This window comes from Haliotis rufescens, unplaced genomic scaffold, assembly GCF_023055435.1.
Source record: "Haliotis rufescens isolate VD_foot unplaced genomic scaffold, xgHalRufe1.0.p SCAF_10, whole genome shotgun sequence".
NCBI lineage: Eukaryota > Metazoa > Mollusca > Gastropoda > Lepetellida > Haliotidae > Haliotis > Haliotis rufescens.
Genome location: NW_025963780.1, coordinates 26,156,940 through 26,176,614, shown reverse-complemented (window position 1 = coordinate 26,176,614; position 19,675 = coordinate 26,156,940). Strand labels below are relative to the sequence as shown.

Below are 19,675 nucleotides of genomic sequence, written 5' to 3'. Positions count from 1 at the left end.
GTGCTTGTAGACCTCTGCGGCTTGAAACCTTCTCCACAAATTAAAATAGTTGGATTTGTCCGAAATATGTTTGAATTGTTACCTTGTTTCGTTTTGTCGCTGTGTGTACAGCTGACTACACTTCTTAACGTTATGACAGGACAGACCGACTGTCAACGTGGCCGTGACGTCTCATAGACTAGGGTTAGAGTAGCTTCCCTTTGACAAAGGGCAGTTACTCTAGCAGACAGACAGATGGATTGCCGCGAAAGGCAATTAAAAACAATTGTTGTTTTGCGTATATGTTGCTTCGCCACTGTATAAGAAACAGATTCCAGTTGGGACTATATTGGCTACTGTCACTGTCCGACTAACACATCACTTACCCTGTGACGTAATAAATATTAATGCGCGCATTCCAGAAAAAACTCGCAATGTTTCGGTTATGTATGTGAGAGAGGGAAAGCGATTTTGAAGCACAGAATTAAAGAATGACATTATATGATAAAGAGGTTATCACGCTTGTGTGTTTGGGGATGGTAAATATCCTGTATTAGGAATAAACACTATGTATTTAGCTCGCCAAGGCTCGCTAAATACAATGTTTATTCCTAATGCAGGATATTTACCACCCCCAAACACACTCGCGTGATAACCTCTATTTACTTTTTCCTAGTAAGACCTGGCCTAAGGTTTTACTTTTTCAAAGTATACCTGGTATGAGGTTTTACTTTTTCCTAGCAAGACCTGGCATGAGGTTTTACTTTTTCAAAGTATACCTGGTATGAGGTTTTATTTTTTCCTAGTAAGACCTGGCATGAGGTTTTACTTTTTCTGAGAACCCTGAGAAGCTTGGCTCAGGATACAGTTGAATTTGCAGGCTTTGAGATAACAAATTACTGTAAAAAGTAGACCGCCTCCGTGGTCTAGTGGTAGAGCGTCCGCCCGGAGAGCGGAAGGTCCGGGGTTCGATCCCCGGCCGCGTCATACCAAAAGACGTTAAAAGATGGTACTTGTTGTTACCCTGTCTGGCCCTCGGCATTAAGCGGCTAAAACGAGGACTGGTCGGCTCTATGTCTGAGTGGGGTATTCATGTTAAACAGCGGCATGGTATCTGAGTGGGCTAGCACTATAAATCGACATCAGTCCGGACAAGTACAAGCAGCCACACCATATATAAGTGCAATATTCTTGGACGCGACGTTAAACCCCTCACCTCACCTTGCACAAAAAACATCTTCAGGGTGTATCGATTGGTTGGAGTGAGTACAGCCTCAAAACAACAGCATGAAGTAAACGAGGAAGTCAGAGTCAGAGTTCAACCAAACAGTGAGTGAGTGAGTTGGGTTTTACGCCGCTTTTAACAGTATTCCAGTTATATCACGGTGTGTCAGCTTAATGAGGGAAGAAAGCCCGAAGTGATGCTGGTCTCAGCCGTTTATCAGTTCGGTGAAACCCACGAGCACGGGTATGGTGCTGACAAACCTAGAAACATAATTGGGGCGAAGCGGGATTCGAACCCACAATCATAGGTTTCTGGCGTGCCCAAGGGACGCAACTTTGCAAAGCGAATCGCGGCGCCTTAGACGACTGGGCCACCCGTGCCCCCCTCAACCAAACAGCAAATTTCTTCACACATAGGAAGCATTTCTGGGAACTGACGAGAACAAGCGGAACAAGACTAGTTGTTTCATTAGAATGTGGGGATCAACAAATTATAAGTACTTGCGGCAAACATGTTCTATGTAGCAAAGGGTCAGAAGTTGCCATTACCTACATCCATGATCAGATGAAGAAAGTGGCACAAGACTCAAATGCTGCCAGACATGGCGATGGGACTTTGATTCAAAATGTTTAAAATCATTGTCCTGTTTTGTTTGTTTGTTGTTTAACGCCGCACTCAGCAATATTCCAGCAAAATGACAGCGGTCTGTACATAATCGAATCGGGACCGGACAATCCAGTGATTGACCTCATCAGCAACGATCCACGCAATTGGGATCGATGAAATGCATCAACCAAGTCAGCGATCCTGGCCACCCGATTCCGTTAGTCGCCTCTTACGACAAGCATAGTCGCCTTTTGCGGCAAGCATGGGTTGTTGAAGACCTATTCTACCACGGATCTTCACAGGTCTCCCATATCTGAAAATACATGTCATTACCTACAACTATGCCAATGCAAAGTGTACAATTGACCCACTATCTGTCACGACATCGTCCTACCTCAGTAAGCCAGAACGTATACACCGAGATACAATTTCTTGTCAAAGGAAAGTAAATACGGTATGGTTTTCTTGCCTCAAAAAGCTCGAGTTATGGGCTCCTGTTGGAGCTGCTAGGTCATGCCACTGCCACGGCTAATGCTAAGCTATTGTTGAAATAGGGCCATTATTTCTTTCTTTCTTCCGCAAAGTACTTTCTGACATGAAATATCACTGCAGTCCCGTGCGTGCGTGCGTGCGTGCGTGCGTGCGTGTGTGTGTGCGTGCGTATGTCGGGGCGGAACCTGTGCTGTAACGATGCCTCTGTTCTCATCTAACTAATGGTTAGATATATAGTATTAAAGTGATACATATTACAGATAACCGCCTCCGTGGTCTAGTGGTAGAGCGTCCGCCCTTAGAGCGGAAGATCCGGGGTTCGATCCCCGGCCGCGTCATACCAAAAACGTTTAAAGATGGTACTTGTTGTAACCCTGTCTGGCGCTCGGCATTTAGGGGCTAATACAAGGACGGGTCGGCTCGGAGTCAGTATACGGTGTCAGAGTGGGGTATTCATGTTAAACTGCGCATGGTATTTCAGTGTTCTAGCACTATAAATCGGCATCAGTCCTGACTAGTACAAGCAGCCACACACACACACACACACACGTGCATGCACGTCGCTATATAAGTGCAAAAATCTTGGACGCGACGTTAAACCCCATTTCACCTCACCACATTACAGGTACAGCAACAAACAACAATATTTACCAGTTGGTTGTGTACAATGCCGAGTGTTTGAAACTTATGAGAAACTATTAAAACATCATAAATCATCGTCATGTGAAATGTCGCGTTCACACACTAAAAGAAACATTATCTTGAGCATAGCCACTAGTAGTGTTGTATTTACTTGAAACGCAAGTAAATGTCATTATCAGCAGACCAGAATAAATTGTTAAAATAGATTGTCTTCAGTACATTTGTGTCTTGGGCTCTGCCAGACATGATAGTCATGTTGTTTTTGCATTTCTGTTAGCTTGACAAATATTAAAATCATTTTTCAAAACACACGTTTGTTGACGGAGATTAAAACGGATAGAAATAATTCTGGTATCACAACGAGCACAACTTCTTCTTGCTGGACGGAATGGAGATTTGGTGTAACATTACATTGGTTAGTTAGTTTGTTGTTTAACGCCGCACTCAGCAATATTCCAGCTATATGACGGCGATCTGTACATAATTGAGTTGGGACCTGACAATCCAGTGATTGATATCATGAGCATCGATCCACGCTATTGGGATCGATGACATGCATCAACCAAGACAGCGATCCTGGCCACCCGATCCAGTTAGTCGCCTCTTACGACAAGCATAGTCGCCTTTTACGGCAAGCATGGGTTGCTGGAGACCTATTCTACCCCGGATCTTCACGGGTTTAACATTAACAACCATACCTGAAGTTAGCAAAACAACTGCTGGCCTTCTGGTGCATTGGACATGTTGGCTCACTGCACTGTTAACTTGTTTCTTTCTTTCTTTTTGAAGCTTGTATTCATATAAGTAAGTGTATACAATATAAATCAATGGTATACAATGTACAGTAAACTACTCAAAGGGGCCACTAATTTTAGTTCGTTACAACCGTAATTCGTTATAAACATATACTGAACAACAAAATTTCCTGTGACTTTGAATAGTGAGTGAGTATGGTTTTACGCCGCTTTTAGCAATATTCCAGCAATATCACGGCGGGGGACACCAGAAATGGGCTTCACACATTGTACCCATGTCGGGAATCGAACCCGGGTATTCGGCGTGACGAGCGAACGCTTTAACCACTAGGCTACCCGACCGCCCGTGACATTGAATAAGATTTAATGCAAAGTTATGTTTTTTTACCAAATCTGAAACAGTTTCGGTTTGCAACAGATAAAAGACTCAAAGTCTTCAAATGGTTTAATTTGCCATACTGACTTCAGAAAATGCGTGATTTCATAATTTAAAAAAACATGAACATGCCAAAATGTCAATTTACAAATCAATAGCGTGTGTGTCCACCTCTGGTTGCGATGCAAGCAACACATCTTCGTCTCATGGAATGGACCAGGCGTCGCACAAAGTCCTGCGGGATATATGTCTATATCTGAAGGAGCATGTTTCGAAGTTCCTGGAGTGTCTGTGGAACACGTGGCTGACGTCGAAGGCGCCGATCCATCTCATCCCACATGTGCTCGATTGGTGAGAGATCGGGGAAGCGACATTCACGTTGTTTTGTTAAAGAGAACCCTGAACAAGTCGAGCAATATGAGGCCGGGCGTTGTCATGTTGAAAGGTAATGCCTGGGCCATGACGACGCAAAAACGGTAGAACAACAGGGCCGATGATCTCGTCGCGGTAGCGCTGTCCATTGAGATTTCCCTCTACCACTATCAAACTGGTCCTCTGTCTTGTTGTAATCCCACCCCATACCATAACGCCGCCGCCCCCGAACCAATCTTCTTCCATGACACAATGATTGACGTAACGTTAACCTCGACGCCGGTACACTCGAATCCGTCCATCGCTGTGGCTGAGGTGAAAACGAGACTCGTCAGTGAATAGAACTTGTCCCCACTGCACGGCCGTCCAGCGTAGACGCTGTCTGCACCACTGTAGACGTGCTTGACGGTGGTTTCCTGTCAAAATGGGACGTCTTGTGGGTCTTCTGGCGACAATCCCTGCACAGCTGAGGCGGCGACGTACGGTTTGTAAACTTAAGATATTCGTCGAAGGCCAGGGATGCTTCTTGCAGTCACTGTTGCTGGCTGGAATCAATTTCGTAGGTGTGTTGTTCGAATGCAGTTGTCTTGTCGATTATTGGTTACGCGTGACCTGCCACTCCGAGGATGGTCTCTGACTGCATTCGTCTGTTGCCAACGTTGCCATAAACACCAAATGGTGTTTCTGTAGACGTCAAATTGTCTTGCAACATCACGTTGACTCGATCCTGCTTCAAGCATTCCAATGGCTCGCAGACGCTCATTTTCGAACAGGCGTGGCATTCGCAATGTTGAATAATTGCGTAATTTTGTTGTTTTTCTGAGTGGTTGTTGTCAGCACGATGCTAAACAATGCATATGGAATCCCGTTAACACACATTTTTTACCCATTCTTGAGTAGTGAAATGCATGGGGCTTGCATAAAAGTCAACTTTTGCATGGAATGCATGCTTTTCTGTAGCAGTTGCGTTTTTGTGACTTGACACTAAAATATTGGTGTCACAGGAACTTTTGTTGTTGAGTATTATATATATGCAGCATATATACAGCAAATGGCTGGGACTAAAAAAACAGTTCGTTATAGTGAGTGAGTGAGTGAGTGAGTTGTGTTTAACGCCGCTTTTAACAGTGTTCCAGTTATATCACGGCGTGTCAGCTTAATTTGGGAGGAAAGCCCGAAGTGATGCAGGTCTCGACGTTTACCAATGTGGTCAAACCCACGAGCACGGGTATGGTGCTGACAAACCTAGAAACATAATCGGGGCGAACCGGGATTCGAACCCGCAATCATAGGTTTCTGGCATACCCAAGGCACGCAACTCTGCACATCGAATCGCGGTGCGTTAAACGATTGGGCCACCAGTGGCCATCAGTTCGTTATAAGAGTGTTTGTTATAAACGTAGTTTACTGTAATTTACATAATGAAGAGAATTTATGGATGTCAGCTTCTTTATTATGTAAGGTCTTCAGGCCCAGATAACATGCAATACAGTACGAACACAAGTCAAAGATGCTCTGACATGTAATTCTGCATTTGATAGAAACTACATTGTGTCATCTACCGCCTATGGCCACATATTTAGGAACTGGAGTATAACTACATCTCATTCCCAGTTGGAAGTTGTTGTTTTTTTGTTTAACGCCGCACTCAACAATATTCCAGCTATATGACGATCGTCTGTAAATATTCGAGTCTGGATCAGGCAATCCAGCGATTGACATCATGAGCATCGATCGACGCAATTGGGATCGATGACATGCATCAACCAAGCCAGCGAGCCTGACCAACCGATCCCTTCAGTCGCCTCTTACAAGCATAGTCGTCTTTTACGGTAAGCATAGGTTGCTGAAGACCTATTCTTCCCCGGATCTTCACTGGTACAATGCCATTTAGAAAGTGGTCAAATGAAAGTGGTCTGTACTTTACCGAGAAAGTGTTATCCCAAATATAACATCTGTGACATTTGACCACTTTCTAAATGACCTTGTGTGTTCATAGATTTCGGCCATGGGAGCCATGCCACTTTACACTTGTCAGAGGGGTACACAAAGTACGTGATCTGGACTAAGTTGTCGGATTTTCATTTTGTGGAAGCTTCGGTGGCTGAGTGGGATAGATCGCTGACTGTGTGCAGGTGATTAGGTGCCTCACACTGGCAGTGTGGGTTCGAATCACGGTCGGGACTCAACCAGCTGTACTTTACTGAGAAAGTGTCATCCCAAACAGCGGTAGAAACTAACATTTCAGTCCACTTGTCCTGAAAATGAGAACATATTATAGCAAAACCCTTAAAAATGGCAATTTTCTACTAGTCCTTATGATACCTTAACTATTGGGCACTTTGGCAAGGACTACAGTAGTAGTGCCAAATATAACACTGTTAAGGTGTTGAGAGTATAGGTATTTATGGGAGAGCAACTGGGAGTGTCGGAAAGTGCCTATATTATTATACTACTCAATACAAGTAGAAGAACACCCTAATTGGAGTGAGTATGGTTTCACACCGCTTTTAGCAATATTCAAGCATTTCTACTGAGGGAGGAAATGGGCTTCACACATCATGCCCATGTGGAGAATGGTCTTCAGCATGACTACCAACAAAACAGATTAACTGTAGTCATATGAAAAAAAATAGCTGTTCTTTAACTTTTTTTTGCGTGGTATGACTCAACGCTGTATATTTAAACCTCATCCTTGTATTATCGGATAATCATGTCTCAGTTTTATGACTGTCTTAAAGCATGTTAAATGTCTGCTATGACTAATGGCCGGGGGGGGGGGGGGGGGGGGGGTAATAAACTAATTGTATTCTTCTTCCTTGGATACCTTCATCCAGACCAGGGTTAGAAACTAACAGTTTTTGTCCACTAGTCCTTATCATGATAACATATAGCAAAACCCTTAAAATGGGCCAATTTCTACTAGTCCTAAGGATACATTTACTATTGGGCAGTTTGGTAAGGACTACAGGACTAGTGCCAATTTCTAACGCTGCCGACAGACTGGTGGGCTGTAAGCAGCAGAGATAGCTGGACAGCCTCAGAGCCAGACCCAAGTGCTGGTTAATCCTGCCCTCACCTACATAACAGCTGTATGAGAGCGGCCTCTTTGGTTCCTTTGTTTGTTGTTTTACGCAGCACCCAGCAATATTCCAGCGGTAAGAGCGGTCTGTAAATAATCCAGTCTGGACCAGACAACCAAGTGATTGATATCATCAGCATCGTTCCACGCAACTGGTATCGATGACATGCATCAACCAAGTCAGCGAGCCTGAACACCAGCCTTAGTCGCCTCTTCGAAGCATCGTTGCCTTTTACAGCAAGCACCTATTCTACCCCGGATCTTCACGGGTGGACTGTGGCCTGCAACTAATCCGAACACACAAGCCAGTGATTGATATACTAAAGTACTCACGGAAATGAAAAAAACCTGTTTTTTCGACCTCAGATCTTAAATAAATGCACTTAATATATAAAATATGTAAGTATTCAAACTAAATTAGTACTAATTGGGCCTTGGCACAAATACAGCGTATCAAATGTTTTTATGCCTTTTTACACGTAAAAGTGTGTATAAATGTGAATAAAACAGACTATTGTGAAACAGGGCATAACCAGGTGTAAGAAGATCAAGGTGACCTATGACACCTTGACAACAGGTGAGAACAGGTGCATAATGCCTTGTCTGTTTCTGCTATGTCAATTTGGACTTGGTTTTATTTTTGAATGTTGGAAGTGCCCACAAATTACCTCCTGTAAAGTACATTGTGTATTGTTCACCGAGATCAAACTAGCAAATCCAGACTAGTACTTTTCGTGTTGTTTTGTTATTTCGTATTTACAGCTACGTAACACTTTGTGTCGATTTTTAAATTGAGAAACAGTTTTTTTCATTTCCATGAGTACTTTAATCCAATGACCGATTGGGTGTTCGTGAACTTCTTTTGAGGAGATATGTATGGATCAACATCTCAAGTACTCCTTGATGAATGAGTCCAAGAGCCTGACCACCATGTCAAGTAGTTCACCTCATACGACCAGGATACATTGCTGAGGACCAGCTCTAGCCTGGAATACCCATGCTGGTTGATGTGTTGGTTTGGTTGGTTGGTTTGTTGTTTTACGCCTCACTCAGCAATATTCATGCTATATGATGGCAGTCTGTAAATAATCGAATCTGGATCAGACAATCCTTTGATTGTTATCATGAGCATCGATCCACGCCATTTGGATCGATGACATGCATCAACCAAGTCAGCCATTGTGAATAATCTTGGTACAAATAATGAGGGCTGCATAGGTATTGTAATGCAAATGAAACAAGTATTTGTCACAGAAGTGACGAAATGTCCCCCGCCTGTATATACACCAAAATACCAAATATGAAGACAATCCAGCGATTAGTTCTTGAGATATGATTAGTTCTTGAGATATCGTGGCAACACCATTTTCCAACTCCAAAAGCAGATTTGCCTGCTGTGACCTTGAAAATAGGGTCAAGGTCACCAAAACCGACTGGTGTCTGCGGTGTCTGTATATACACCATAGTTCCAAATATTAGGACAATCCTGCAATTAGCTCTTGAGATATCGCGGCAACACCGTTTTCCAACTCCAAAAGCAGATTTACCTGCTGTGACCTTGAAAATGGGGTCAAGGTCACCAAAACCGACTGGTGTCTGCGGAGTCTGTATATACACCATAGTTCCAAATATGAAAACAATCCAGTGTTTAGTTCTTGAGATATCGCGGCAACTCTGTTTTCAAACTCCAAAAGCAGATTTACCTGCTGTGACCTTGAAAATGGGGTCAAGGTCACCAAAACCGACTGGTGTCTGCGGAGTCTGTATATACACCATAGTTCCAAATATGAAGACAATCCAGTGTTTAGTTCTTGAGATATCGCGGCAACAAACAGGTGGGACGTACGGACGGTCGTGAATACTATATTTCGCGCGGCGGGGGACAACTACAAAACAAGAACACATATGATGTATTTTTTTTACTTTATTTTCCCCCAGTGTACAATTAGAACCTCAGCTTTTGGAAAAACCATCTGTTCTTGCCTGTCTTGTATCTGAAACACAGAGAGAACAATAAAACAAATAGTCAAAACATTGCTTACTCTTCTAGAATATCAGCTACTGACAAGTGTGGCGCAAGCTGAGGTTAAATGGAGTTTAACTTTGCATTCTAGATTATTGCACTTATATCATATTGTGACATGCATGCACATGTGCATGGCTGCTTGTACTAGTCCGTACTAACTCCACTTCACAGTGCTCGCCCAGAGATACAATGCTGCAGTTTAACATGGAACCCCACTCACAGCAACACTTTGTGGAAAGCTGCCTGCTTGATATTACTTATAGCAGGCTAAAAAACAAAATATTGGTTAACAGTGGTGAGTGGTCCCATATTTTGGTTTTGGTTGTCAAGTCATTTTTTACTTCATTTGGTAGTATTTTGATCATGAGTCAGTCATGAACAGTCAAAATGTGCAAATAAGCCAGACAGTGTTCAGACTAAGCAGTATCAGGTGCACAGCTTCCCACAGGAAGACTATACCGACCCCAAGCCGACCAGTCCTTGATTTATCCCCTTACTGCCAGCGCCAGGCAGAATCCCAGTAAGAACTGGGTACCATCTTTTAAAATGACAGGGCCAGGGATTGAACCACCGACCTTCTGCTCTCAAAGTTAGATATCCTCCAATCATCTGTTTGTGTTACCTTAACCACAAGTCCTACATAATGCATCCATACACAAAACGATAAAAAACACAACTAATCAGTACACCTTGGAACGTGGGCCAATATTAACATGGTTAAGAAAGTTGTTTTCTTGGAATATAAAGATCCTTATCAGTTGTAACAGGGAACAAACTCATGTCAACCATTAAAGCAATGTATGTACATGTCCAAAGGTCAGGGCAGTTTGTTTCAGCAGATCCAGAGAATACCTATTTTTTGTCTATGCTGTCGACATCCAAATTTATTTATTTATTTGTTTGTTGTTTAACAAGGCACTCAGCAATATTACAGCTATGTGATGGCAGTCTGTCAATAATATAGTCTGGACCAGACAATCCAGTGATTGATATCATGAGCATCGATCCACACAATTGGGATATGATGACATGCATCAACCAAGTCAGCGAGCCTGACCACCCGATCCCGTTAGTCGCCTCTTACAAGCATAATCGCTTTCTACGGCAAGAATGGGATGCTGAAGACCTATTCTACCCCAGATCTTCACTGGTCCCAAATTTGTTAAAGTGGTTCTCATAGCCATACTCAATTTCAGCAGGAGCTGGTGGGCAGAAGTTTTCTGGTCTAAGATAGGTGCAAAACCAAATCACAGTTGACTGTGCCATATTAGAGTGAATCGGGTAGAATGCCGCTTTGAAAAGTGGCTCAATTACATCATGGCATGTCAGCTTGATGTTTTATGAAAGCCCGAAGTGATGAATCGCGGCATGTTTCAGCATGCCCAACGGGCACAATGAACCACGGCATGTTTCAGCATGCCCAACGGGCACAATGAACCACGGCATGTTTCAGCATGCCCAACGGGCACAATGAACCACGGCATGTTTCAGCATGCACAACGGGCACAATGAACCACGGCACCTTTCGCTGCCCCGCTACCTGTGCCCACTGCCAATCTACATATGCATTATCAGATGTCAGAGCATGAAAGATGAAAACACAGAGCCAAGGCATTGTAGCTCACCTGGATAAAATGTCAACAACTATAGCCACATAACAAAAGGCGCGGTCAGTACTGATATTCAAATAGCTTCAGTATTAACAGTGAGGGCTACAAACTAACATCTAACTTTGTCCAAAAATTTTGAGTCCCTCAGTCTGAACATCAGGGACAAAGTTAACAAAGCCAAATATGCATTTTGAGAGAACTTAAAACCAATGTCAAGAAAATGTACATATGTGTTAAAGCCTGTATAAAACCAAACGAGGACCTGAACCTCACTGTATTTTTGTACACAAATGAGTTACTGCCATAAGAAGTTTCAGCCTTGAGCAAAACTCAAATCATGATCAATGTTTGAAATATTGCAAAAATACTGAACATAATGTTGAGCCCTACCAACTTAACTACAAATGCACAACATATCTGTTATTTTCAAACAAAAATGACAGCACAATGGCCACAAATTTGAACATATTCAGGTGTCAAAACCTGTAGGACCAACCCTGTGAAGTTTCAACTTCATTGGTCCAGTTGTTTCAAACAGGTGAGCTGATAAGCAGAGGGCTTTAAAGCTAGCTAGAGTTACTTCCCTTCTCAACTCCTTGGCCTTCTTTCTGCCCAGAATCTCGGGTAATTAAAAACTTGATGCCACATGACTATGTTCAGGTTCATATTAGGCTCAAATGGAAGTCATCTTCCCGAGGCAAGCATGTCTACTAGCCTATATCAAAGCCTAGTTTCTACTCTTGCGGAACCAAGGCCACTTTTCTTAACTCGACCAAGGTGCCACCTCGCGTAGATTACAAGTTGTGCCCCTTGTAATGAAAATGCGATATCCTATCAGATAGCTGTTATCTCGTATGGCTTCACAAATACGGCGACTGCCATAGGCCACGACCTAGTCGATCAGATAACAAAATCATTTGTGATTTCATAACTGACACAAAAACACAGGCAATTGTTTTTCAATGAAAAAGATGTGCCAACAAAGACAGGCAGCGGTAAATCACTTTCTTACAAATGTGTACCAGTCGTGGATGTTGATTTTGTGAAACGTTCTCTGATTGGACCATCTATATGTATGATAGTCCAATCATATTTAGCAAAGGAAAATAGGCTTGATGTGGCAAGGGTGGAAACAAGCCTGATAAAAAAGCTAGTGGACGCTCTTGCCTCGGGAAGATGAGTGAGTGAGTTGGGTTTAACTCTGCTTTTAACAGTATTCCAGTGATATTGCGGGGTGTCAGCTTAATGAGGGAGTAAAGCCCGAAGTGATGCAGGTCTCGGACATTAACCACTTAGGTGAAACCCACGAGCACGGGTATGGTGCTGACAAACCTAAAAACATAATGGGGCGAACCAGGATTTGAACCCACAATCATAGGTTTCCGACGTGCCCAAGGGTCGCAACTCTGCACAGCAAATCACAGCACCTTAGACGACTGGGCCACCCGTGCCCCCATCGGGAAGATGAGCAGAAGTGTGAAGATCGGTATTGATGTTTGGAAGTTTATATGTCTTAAACATTTACTGGTCTCACCTTTCTTCAAATTTTGCTTTCACCTCTCGTCTTGCTTTCCTTTTGAGTCCTGGGTCCCTGAAAGCATCCTTATTTACAAGTGACTTTTCCAGGTTCACATCAACGGAATACCTGAAATATAATGGAGTAAATTTTAATCAAGTTAACGATACACACATCTCTTTGAATAATGGTGTCATGCAAACATATAGAAGCAGTATCGCCATAATTCAGATCTCAGTAGTTCTCGCTTGCGCTAATCAAAGATCGGAGGACATCCCATTATGAGTCAAGGCAGAACCACCTCACAATGACCAATCAGAGCGCTGTATATCAGGAGAGTGACAGTTGGATATTTGTTTTGGATCATGCAACCTCTAAAACATTAACACAGAGTTTTTCCAAACAGTTTAGGGATTTACGACCGATTCTGTGGAAATTATCGTCGGTTTCTCGCTTCAATGGGATAAACATTTGAACTGAAGAGTGAGTGAGTTGGGTTTAATGCCGCTTTTAACAGTATTACAGTTATATCACGGCTTGTCAGTTTAATGTGGGAGGAAAGCCCAAAGTGATGCAGGTCTTAGACGTTTACCACTTCGGTGAAACCCACAAGCACGGGTATGGTGCTGACAAACCTAGAAACATAATCGTGGGCGAACTGTTTGAAAGGAAGAGAATTTTGCAAAGCCAAGTCATGGAATGGAAGTCCCCAGTTTAAAATTAATGACAAAGCTTGAGAAAGTGAGTGAGTGAGTGAGTGAGTATGATTTTACGCCGCTTTTAGCAATATTCCAGCAATATCATGATGGGGGGACACCAGAAATGGGCTTCACACATTGTACCCATGTCGGGGATCGAACCCGGGTCTTCCGCGTGACGAGCGAACGCTTTAACCACTAGGCTATCCAACCGCCCCAAGCTTGAGAAAGACAATTTCGGATTGGCTGATGTCGACTTTTGTTTTTCATTTCATTTCTTCGTCATTTTGTTGGTTGGTCAAAGTTCACAAAAGGTCATTGTGGCGTGACCTGTATTGGGATGTCCTAATACAGACCTGACCTGATTCTAAAGAGATTGCATATGGAAGCAAGATCTACTAATGTCAGCAATGTACAACTGTGATCTGTGTACAACTGTGATCTGTGTACAACTGTGATTTGTTTGTAAATTGTATGACAGAAGAAAAATGTGTATTACACATGAAGCAGCTACTTCAGAAATGTGGAATAAAAACCAGGACATATATTTGTGTCACACCTGAAACCTGAAGCTGTCTTTCCTTGAATATATCTTGTCCCCGACTATGTAATTTGGGAAGGTGACCCTAATACTGAACAAATTGTACGTACAACTGTGATTTAATATTGATGTCTAACTAGCCCGCATCTCATTTCAGACTAGTGGTTTATTTAACATAACTAGATTTGAGAAGGCTAGTCCCTCTGAACTAACAGACATGTGGCCAGTTGTCTATCACTGATATTGCATAGCAATGTAGCCTCACAATGCCAATTCACGCAAAAACGGCACAAATTAAGTACCTTATGTTTGTACATTTGTTTACAGGTCAATATTACCGCTCTATGGGAGTGGTCTGTAAATAATCCAGTCTGGACCATAAAATCTTGTGATTGACATGAGCATCAATTTACGCCTTTAGGATACGATAACTCACAATCAGCCAAGTCATCATGCCTGACCAACCGATCTGTTTAGTTACTTTTTACAACCTATACTCTTACCCAGAATTCCCACAGGTCGACCATGATACATATCGTATCATGAGCGAGTATGGTTTAATGCCGCTTTTAGTTGGTTGGTTTGTTGTTTAACGCCACACTCAGCAATATTCCAGCTATATGACAGCGGTATCGAGGTGGGGGGACACCAGAAATGGGCTATCGTATCATGAGTGAGTGAGTGAGTTGGGTTTAACGCCCCTTTTAACAATATTCCAGTTATATCACGGCGTGTCAGCTTAATGTGGGAGGAAAGCCCGAAGTGATGCAGGTCTCCGACGTTTACCACTTCGGTGAAACCTACGAGCACAGGCATGGTGCTGACAAACCTAGAAAAATAATCGGGCGAACCTGGGATTCGAACCCACAATCATAGGTTTCTGGTGTGGCCAAGGGACAAACTCTGCAGAGCGAATCTCGGTGCCTTAGACGACTGGGCCACCCGTGCTCCCTATCGTATCATGACTCAGGTGAGGTGAAATAGGGCAACAACTGCTTCCATCTATTCTCGTCTAGTGGTATGACGACCTGGGGTTCGAACCAGGGACCATCAACTCTCCAAATAGACGCTCTATCGACTACACCACACAGGCAGTTCTCAAAGTAATGCCACAGGTACCGATATTGGAAGAAAGAATATCATGGACACAACCAGTAAGTGAATTCTGTAGCTAAATTACCCAGCTTTTGAAAGCGAAAGACTACTTAACTGTACTGAGGACAAGTACAACGCTAAAATGACTGCGGTCTGTAAATAATCGAGTCTGGACCAGACAATCCAGTGATTGATGTCATGAGCATCGATCCATGCAATTAGGATCAATGACGTGATTCAACCAAGTCAGCGAGCCTGACAACCCGATCCCGTTAGTCGCCTTCTACAACAAGCATAGTCGCCTTCTACGACAAGCATAGTCACCTTTTACGGCAAGTGTGGGTTGCTGAAGATCTATTGTACCCCGGATCTTCACGTGTCACTGAGGACAAGTAAAAACCCAATGATGGTAGTCCTCATTGACAAGCAGTATTTCATAATTCTGAACCAGTCCTAAATAATTCAGTTCTATCACTTCTAACCCAAAGAACTGACAGAAAATATAAACACAGCAAACATTTCTCTCTCGATCAAGCAGGACTGGCAACTCTGGAACCAAGGTTTTCTAAGGCTGTTCACCTGGTTGGCATAAGGTGATTATAGTTGTAGACCTTGATGAAGGACTTTATCTTGGACCTCTGCTTTAGTTTCTTCTTGCCCATAGACTTGGTGACTTTGCGAGGGTAACGGTCTACACCGGCCACCAGGGCGTGGCTGTAGGGCTTGTCCTGTGTTCCTTCATCATAGTTCTGAGCAGACAAACATGTTTCCTTCAAACTAGGGCAGTGTAATTTAGTGTTAAACAATGATTGTTGGTTTGTTGTTTAACGCCACACTCAGCAATATTACAGCTATATGACAGTGGTCTGTAAATAATCGAGTGATTGATATCATGAGCATCGATCCACGCAATTAGGATCGATGACATGCAACAACCAAGTCAGCGAGCCTGGCCACCTGACCCCGTTCGTCGCCTCTTACGCCAAGCATAGTCGCCTGTCACGGCATGCATGGGTTGCTGAAGATCTATTCTACAAACAATGATTGTAACTGTATTACATTGTTTCTGTTTAGATTTAGTAGAAGTTCAAAAAACAGAAAAAAGCTCCCAATCTGCATGAATAATTTCTGAATTCCTCAGAATTTACGAAAATAAGAACATAAAAACAATGTCACGATTTTTCACGATTTGCCTGCCAAGGGCACTTAGTTCGTAAGATAAATCCCTGATGTTGATGAGTCAATAAGAAAATGAACTTCATGGAAAACTTCTGTTTTATTGCAATGCAACATTTCGAAGTAGATTCTTATACCGTCCTCAAGGTAGAGTGATTATTTGGTTCATAGGTGACGAGAGTTTTCCTAAACCACTTATAAAAAATAGTGCATGATGCAAAAAAGAGTCTATGAATAAAACAATCATATTTTCAGTCCACCTTACATTCCAAAATTTTGCAACATTTTGGCCTTTTATTTGACCGTGCCCCACTCAAAACACAGTGGGGAAAAAATGCTTGATCTTTGACAAATACTGTCGATGTTGCCTGCTGGGATGGGAATTTTATTGTTAATCTACACTAAAAACTTCCAATGATTTCAGTACTTACCTTTACTATGACTGCTTTACGTCCAGCAAATCTGCCCCCAAGAATAAGGACAACTTTGCCTGATTTCATGAACTTGCCCATGGCTGCAAGGACAAATATATCATAAATATACGATCATCTACCAAATGGACGAAACAAACATTCAAAACAGGGCAAAGGAACAGTTTTTCACACAGTGTCAAAGCAGATTTTCTGAAATATTCCAGGAATAAAGTTAAATGTACCAATAACTTTGAATTCTGTGAAGCTATGAGCAAATATGCATATTTCTGTCCGTGAAAAAAGTTTGAGCACATTTCTTTCTTTCAAACAGTGAGAAATGGAACTTTCCTTTTGACTTACTGTACCAGTTATCACCATGGTTTAAACAGCATGTGCCATGTGATCATGTGCACCGCTTCACTCATACAAATCACATTTTTTATTATCTCTGGTATGGCACTCAAATATTTCATTCATTAAAATTAATGACAAATGTTCTTATCACAATGTCATCTGCTAACAGTAAACCAATATTCCCAACATTTAATACTATGGATTTTGCGATAAAAAAATTACAGGTTATGCAATTTTGAAAAAATACCCAAATAAGGTTTAAAGAATGTGTTTTTGACAGATGGTAAGCAACAGTGCCTGAAATAACTGCTTGCCAGGGGTGGTAACTATTCTGTCGGGCTGCATTAATGTTTCCTCCACCTGTCTGGCAGATAATATTAAAACTACTGTATTCTACATAAGCGCCCAGGGCACTTTCAAAATCAGAAATAGGGGGCTCTTATTAGAATATCATTTTGGTGAAAAACAGGGTTAAAAGATCGTAAATTTTGTGGTTAATGCTGACAGCCTGAAATGTTTATATACGACAGATATATTTTTCCAGAATCTAATTTTCCACAATTAAATATGCATATAACACACGTATTATACACGAATAATTAAGTCTTGTGTACATTGATCAATCGGTAGGGGTGCTTATCATGCTTATTGGGATTGTTCACTAGCCAATATATTAGCAAATATCGCCATGGTCGCTTATTAGAGCGGGGCGCTTATTACGTCCAATACGGTATTTATGTATTCAGTTTTATGATAACTCATCCAAGATTCTCAAGTGATTGTTTACATTATTTTAACTGAATCAAGACACAATCTGTCTCTTACCTTTTGCAATTTTTTAATATTTATAATGTCTGAAAGTGGGCAGGTAATTTATGGATCACCTCCCAGACTGTTTGTCGGGTTTTTAAATTATTGCAATCACTTGTAAATAATTATTTAATTTGCATCTTTGTGTTGTTGGATTTTTGATTTCACGAGGAATTCAGGTGACACTGCCGATGTGTCTTTTCTAAAGTTGTATTTGAGTAATGTGCCTACATAGTGTTTTCTTTTTAATATTTCCTGACTGGTGTCAGTGGTGTTTATCGTTTCCGGATAAACATTTCTCTCTTCTAATGAAAATGAGAAAAAGTAAAACAAGATGCCATCTCATGCTAGCTACAACAGGGGGTGGGGCAATAATTGGTTCTCGGTGATAACTTGTCACAAGCCAGTATAGGACGAGGATTTCGTGTCTGGTTCTAATCCCACAATTGCGTAGATCGACGCTCTTGATGTCATTCACTGGATTGTCTTGTCCAGAGTGCCAGCATATAGCTGGAATATTGCTTGGTGCGGCGTTTAACAATAAACCAACTGTTCTAATTCAACAATATTACTGACAAAGATCAAAATGGAAGACAGAACTGTACTGCAGCTGATAATTTATATACCCACTTCGTGGAAAGAACAAATATTAAAATGAACAGACAGTAATACTCATTGTCATCTTGTCTTTTGATTACCAAATATCTTACTTCGTTCCCTTGATTATAGAAAATTACCAAATATGTTAATCTGACGAAGCAGGAACCTACATTTTACGCTGAAGTTGAAAAAGCAGCATAGATCTCCACAAATTAAAACAAGCATTATTTACCGTTGCATATTCTCAAGGAATCAACGAAATCTCTTCAACTTGAGTTTCCAAGTAAATGTTACCACATCAACACCAAATGATCAACATGGGACGGACATTATCACAGACCCAATAGTTCATTCATACAAACTGTTTCATACAGACATACTCGTCATAACTGTTTCCACAAACTCCCAAATATTTATACTTTTTAACGCGATGTGGCGAATCCACAACTAAAAGTCAAAACATATACAATAGATACTAAGATCTACAACATGTAGAAATCCTGTCACGTTGACTTATGTCTATAGAGTCTATTTCATTTCACTATGTTGCATTTAAACGCTTATGGGAGTGTAAAATATTGGACATAAACTAAACATAGGTGTCTCAGAAAAAGATGTCATTCATTAAAAGTCATTTATCAATGAATTGTATTGCAGATTGAAACCGATTTGTGCTCGGCATTTGCAGAAAACTTGCCTGCGATGGGACGTAAACGGAAAAGAGGCTAAGCGGAAGTCGGAATTAGGGAATATTGCTTTCCACACAACTGGTTGACATTTAGTTTGTTATATACCAGACTTACAGCGGATGAATAACCAAGACGACGGTTAATGATATACAGATTTCCAAAAAGTATCACAATTATCTTGTCATCACTATATTTTAGACCCACTTCTTAATAAAGAGAAGCAAACCGTGTGTACTACTTGAAGTATATATAGTATAAGAAAGGTTATGTGAATATGTTCCCGAAATACACGTTATGTTGTTTCAAACAATACGCAGCGTTAGTAATTGGCAGTAGTCCTATAGTCCTTGCCTAACTGCCCAATAGTTAAAGTATCATAAGGACAAGTAGACATTTACGCTTTTTAAGGTTTTTGCTATATGTTATCATTGTAAGGACTAGTGGACTGTTCGTTTCTAACGCTAATATACGTTTATTAAGCATTTCGAATCAAAGTTATGCAAATAGGGCTGGGATGGGTAACTCGGGTACTCGGGTCGGGTGGGTCATGAGTAGCACCGGGTAATCCACATGTATGAGATGGTGGTAAGGTGAGTCGTATTTATTGGTATGGGACGT

At 41.7% G+C, this 19,675-nt stretch overlaps 1 protein-coding gene across 1 annotated transcript; it reads right to left on the bottom strand.

The window, feature by feature from the left end:
* Nucleotides 1-9,438: 9,438 nt before the first annotated feature.
* LOC124123087 (60S ribosomal protein L27) lies at nucleotides 9,439-16,772 on the bottom strand. The gene is made up of 4 exons (XM_046486347.2): nucleotides 16,623-16,772; nucleotides 15,595-15,764; nucleotides 12,700-12,810; nucleotides 9,439-9,523 (listed from the first exon to the last, which is right to left on the bottom strand). Exons 1-4 carry the CDS (start codon nucleotides 16,701-16,703, stop codon nucleotides 9,475-9,477), a joined length of 411 nt encoding a protein of 136 aa, XP_046342303.1. The 5' UTR covers nucleotides 16,704-16,772; the 3' UTR covers nucleotides 9,439-9,474.
* Between the last annotated feature and the right edge of the window lie 2,903 nt (nucleotides 16,773-19,675).

Coding starts and splice junctions, on each gene's coding strand:
- LOC124123087 (XM_046486347.2), bottom strand. CDS start 16,703: ATGGGCAAGTTCATGAAATCAGGCAAAGTTGTCCTTATTCTTGGGGGC. Junction 15,765..16,622: donor GTAAAGCAGTCATAGTAAAG/GTAAGTACTGAA, acceptor TTGTCTGCTCAG/AACTATGATGAAGGAACACA. Junction 9,524..12,699: donor AAAGCAAAATTTGAAGAAAG/GTGAGACCAGTA, acceptor TCTGTGTTTCAG/ATACAAGACAGGCAAGAACA.